The sequence below is a fragment of the Oryza glaberrima genome, chromosome 11, assembly GCF_000147395.1.
Source record: "Oryza glaberrima chromosome 11, OglaRS2, whole genome shotgun sequence".
NCBI lineage: Eukaryota > Viridiplantae > Streptophyta > Magnoliopsida > Poales > Poaceae > Oryza > Oryza glaberrima.
Window position 1 is genome coordinate 11,242,621 of NC_068336.1, and position 4,335 is coordinate 11,246,955.

Here is a 4,335-nt window from a genome sequence, read left to right on the forward strand (position 1 = left end):
TTTCTAACCTGACACCGATGAGTTTATTTATAAAAAAAAATAGATCCATTTTATTGGCTAGTGTTAGGCATTTGCTAGCCATGCTTGCTGCAATTAACAGAAACATAGATATATACTAGAAAGGAGAGCGCGGCGCCACGCCGCGCGCGATAGCAAATAGTTCTGCATAAAATGGTTAGATAGTAGATAATATTTTGATAAATACGGTCTACATTTGTTTAATAAACAGAGTACAATAAAGTATAAGTAGTCCTTGTGAATCCATTAAGTGGCTTAATAGAAGACAACACACCAACAAAGATGAACAATAAAAAAGTGAATTGGGCTATAATTTTCATCAACAAAAAGGACAAACACTTTCAAATGGGTCATTTAGTGGATGCTATGATTGGCATTCTTCTCCACCATAAAGGACTACAAGTGGAAAGAGCTCATTACAAACCACAATTCTGTCTGCAAACATCTTCAAACCAGTTCAGCGCAGCTGCAAGATGCAAATGGTTCGCTATTCAAGCGTGTAAACATGTTTTATCTTTCAGAAGGTCACTGAAACATAGGGCATACGTGAGTTAGAACAAAACAGATGATTGCTTAATACCTTAGGAGGCATAATATATCCATTTCAACTTTTCTTTCGATTACCTGCATGCTCAGTATTCAACATGTCTTCCCAAGCACTTTTACATTTTGTCTGCAGGATTATCCAAGAATATGAATTAGAAATGAAGATTGCTTTATAATCGATGAACAGTTTCAGATAACAATGGTCGATAGCATTTGTTCTGAAATCACAACATTGTACCAAGAAATCACCAGTTTCGGCTGACCATTTCTGCCACCAGTAGTTGTGACAATTATGTGGCCGGTTTCTGCTCCCTTGCCGTTAATATTAGTCACTTGAACTTCCTGTATTTACCATTTAGCTTAACATGTTACAATGAAGTCAAATTCACATGGCACATAGAAGAAATTGCACTTCTCGTCATAATAAAACTTACATTGTCATCCCTTATCTTCAGATCATGCATCTGATCAGGCAACTTCTCAGCACCCATTGTGGTGAAGCTGCTGTTCTTTAACCCAGATAGCACAGCCCCTACTGAAGCCATCTGTTATAAAAGCTAAACAATGTTGAGTCAGCTTTGCATCCACACAGAATTCCGCAATGCATCTATCAGTCGACCTGCGAGATCGTCAACAACAAAACATCAGTTAAAAGTGAAACCGCAAGGTTTACAATGCAAGCAGCAAACGAGAAGGATTACTCCACACTGCTAGCAACTCGGTGCATCTAACACGCATTGTTAATACGAGTATATGACCACCAGCATGAAACACTCATGGGAGAGCTATATGTGCATTGGCTACAGAGACCATACTGCTTGCAGCAGTCAACTGACTTGGTGTTTGTAAGTTTCATGAGCAGAAGAGTTGGATCAGAGACTCGGAGTATTATTCCTGCATGGTTCAGGAAATGATCAAATGGAATCTTTTTATTATGTCAAAATGGCAATACATATACAACACAACAATTTGCTAAGTACATATAATTAATGAATAGAACGAAATAATCGGAAAGATTAACTTTTTTTCCCTAAGGAGAAAAACAGAGAGCAAGTGACATGAACGATCCCCACTACCTATTTACCTTATCTTGTACTCCTATTTGGTTGTCATTATGATGCTGGCAGCTCCATTCATGAAGATCCACGAGCTGAGTATAGTGGGTTGCCCCTCCCAACATTAACATGAGTAATGAAGGGAATCTATTCCTTGAATATTGAGCTAGGATCTTCGGCCTAACAAGAATGACTAAGACGACATTAGCCACAAATCATAAGCATCTCAGATGAAAGAACTTTTTTTTTGCTAACTCCTCTTCAGGGGAAAACTAAATATTTACCGTTAAAACATAAACAATAAACAGCTACTTGCACAGAGCCTGTAAAACTGCAATTGCCTTAAATTGTGCCATATTTGTTATTCATGTATACAAAGAGAAGAACACAGGGAGACTATAGTAGCAGTTCGTAATGGCATTGCATATATACACTCACGTGTCATATAAATTTAATACATATAGAATTATAGACAGCATCACAGAATGAACACATCTAAAATTCCTCATGATTCTGTGTTGACAAAACAGAACGAAACTAACCTGCTGTAGATATATATGTTGTACCGATCCATGAATACCTCTTGTTATAGGTAATTTGGGAATGCTAGGATTGATTTTGATAGATCAACTATCTAGTAAACCATAGAACAATACATCAACTCCATAGAACATAGAAATAGAAAGAAAGATAATTCTTGTACGCAACATGCCATGTTAATTCTGGAAGGCAACAATGGTGAGAAAGCCTAATTTTGTAGGGAATTTTTTTTACATGATAAGATAGAAGCAAGGAAATATTAACTATTATGCAATTACTGGATTGAGTAGCTGATGTATACACATGTCAATTACAAACAATGGCAATATATAGCGGACCGTTTGCAAGGTTACACAAAAATATAGTTGAATTTCAGAACCATCTGTAGCCATCAGACATGCAAAGAACCTTAGGGAAAATGGCAGATCCTAGAAAATGCAAATAGTCGAAGCCAAATGCTTAATGGTGGGGTAAAAAGAGAAATTCCTGCAGCTTACCTTTTTCCGTTGACTTTGCCTGGATGTCTTATTCTGAATGGCTACATAAGAGCATGAATCAGAGATTGAGGGAAGTAGCTCAAGAAGCTCCTGCGATGGCCGATGGAGGCCTAGTCGACAGCGTTGACCTCTAGCAGCTACAGGAATGGCTGTTGATGAAGGCCAGACAGCTAGAAGCCGGAGGGGCCAGAGACGCTGAGGGTCTGACATGCTGGAGTGGACGCAAGCGGGATGGTGGGGGGACTCACCTAGCATGCTGAGTCGAGGAGGTGTCAGATCCGGCAGGAGGAGGCTGCAGTGGAGGTTGATCTGGTGAGGAGAAATCGCTAGGCGCATCCGCACCTATCCGAGCACGGATGTCATCCGTTGGTCATGGCGTGGAGGTGGGGGTTGTGAAGAAGTAGAACGAAGGGACGGGGAGGAAGGAGGCGGCGTGAGACGAAGAGAGGAAGCTGGGGCTGGCGGCCGAGCGTACCGGCCGGCTTAGAGGAGGAGGTATGGCGCCGTCGGTGAGGAGGAGGGAGCGGGCTAGGGGGTGGAGCGAGCCTGCTATGGCGGCGGCGGCGGTGGGGGGACGACGATCCGCGTCAGATCTGGAGGGGAGGGCCGCCGCCGCATCCACCCTCCGCGCCGCCTCCACCCTTCACCTCCGCCTCCACCGGATCTGGGAGGAAGGAGGGGAGCCGCCGCTGGCTCCACCCCCCGCGCAGCCACCGCCTGAAGCCGCCGCCGCCACCGCCAGTAACTGCCGCCGCCATGGCAGCTCGAGCCGGAATCTGAGCTGAGAGAGGAGAGATGGGAGAGAAGGGGAGGGGAGGAGAGGAGAGAGAGAGAATGAGGGGAGGGTTTCAGGATTGGGGTGTTAGTCTAGGACGTTTTGCGGAAAACCCCCTATAGTTTTCATGTTTACAGCGTTACCCCTAGAAGGGGAATTTTCTCTTCTTCGTTCGTATTGTATTTTCCTGGAATACGAGAGATTATACATTAAAAAATACAATGGGACGTAAGGCATATATGATATCCCGTGTAAACATGAGGACTTTTTTGCAAAATAGCCTACTAATGCAACCGGCTCTAACCCGCCATCGAGACCGGCGCGTGCACACGCCCCACAGCGCCAAAAAAAACGTTGGACCGGTGACCGCTTACGAGCAGTCACGCAGGCACGTGCGAGGAGCCGGGAGGAGGAGGAACGACGTGTAAAGTAACGAGATAGCCCAAAAATAATTCAAAAATCGAAGAAAAACGGTGGGGTTAGGGGAGTTATGATTGATGATTCCCAGCATCCCCATAATCTCAGATCCCATACATTTCACAACAACATATACATAAATACATTCATATGCATTTTACAATCATGTTTCCATTCACATCCATTTCACAGTTACATTTCCATTCACATCCATTTCACATTGTTGTAGTAATTTTAAAATTTGTCAAAAAATTCAGAGAACTTACACAAAACCATCGATGCATCTTGAAGAGTTAACCATCAAACCTATCACCGAGTTACAATTTGAAAGAAATAATGTACTTAGCAATACAAACATATACACAAGCATCGGAGATTGTACTACATATAGCATGTATAATAAGCTTCGTTGGGGCTCGATGGAGGCTGGCGGTGGAGAGGACGGCAGCCTCGTCGGTGCTTGGAGGAGGCTAGCAGTGGAGAGGAC

General features: G+C 43.3%; 1 protein-coding gene across 1 annotated transcript; it reads right to left on the reverse strand.

Moving 5' to 3' along the window:
- Window positions 1-243: 243 nt before the first annotated feature.
- On the reverse strand, window positions 244-3,493 carry LOC127754962 (shaggy-related protein kinase NtK-1-like). The gene is made up of 6 exons (XM_052280573.1): window positions 2,162-3,493; window positions 1,649-1,799; window positions 999-1,458; window positions 814-906; window positions 643-691; window positions 244-546 (listed from the first exon to the last, which is right to left on the reverse strand). The coding sequence occupies exons 3-6, from the start codon at window positions 1,107-1,109 to the stop codon at window positions 536-538; spliced, it is 264 nt and encodes an 87-aa protein (XP_052136533.1). The 5' UTR covers window positions 1,110-1,458; window positions 1,649-1,799; window positions 2,162-3,493; the 3' UTR covers window positions 244-535.
- Between the last annotated feature and the right edge of the window lie 842 nt (window positions 3,494-4,335).

Coding starts and splice junctions, on each gene's coding strand:
- LOC127754962 (XM_052280573.1), bottom strand. CDS start 1,109: ATGGCTTCAGTAGGGGCTGTGCTATCTGGGTTAAAGAACAGCAGCTTC. Junction 907..998: donor TGAAGATAAGGGATGACAAT/GTAAGTTTTATT, acceptor TGGTAAATACAG/GAAGTTCAAGTGACTAATAT. Junction 692..813: donor GAAATGGTCAGCCGAAACTG/GTGATTTCTTGG, acceptor ATAATCCTGCAG/ACAAAATGTAAAAGTGCTTG.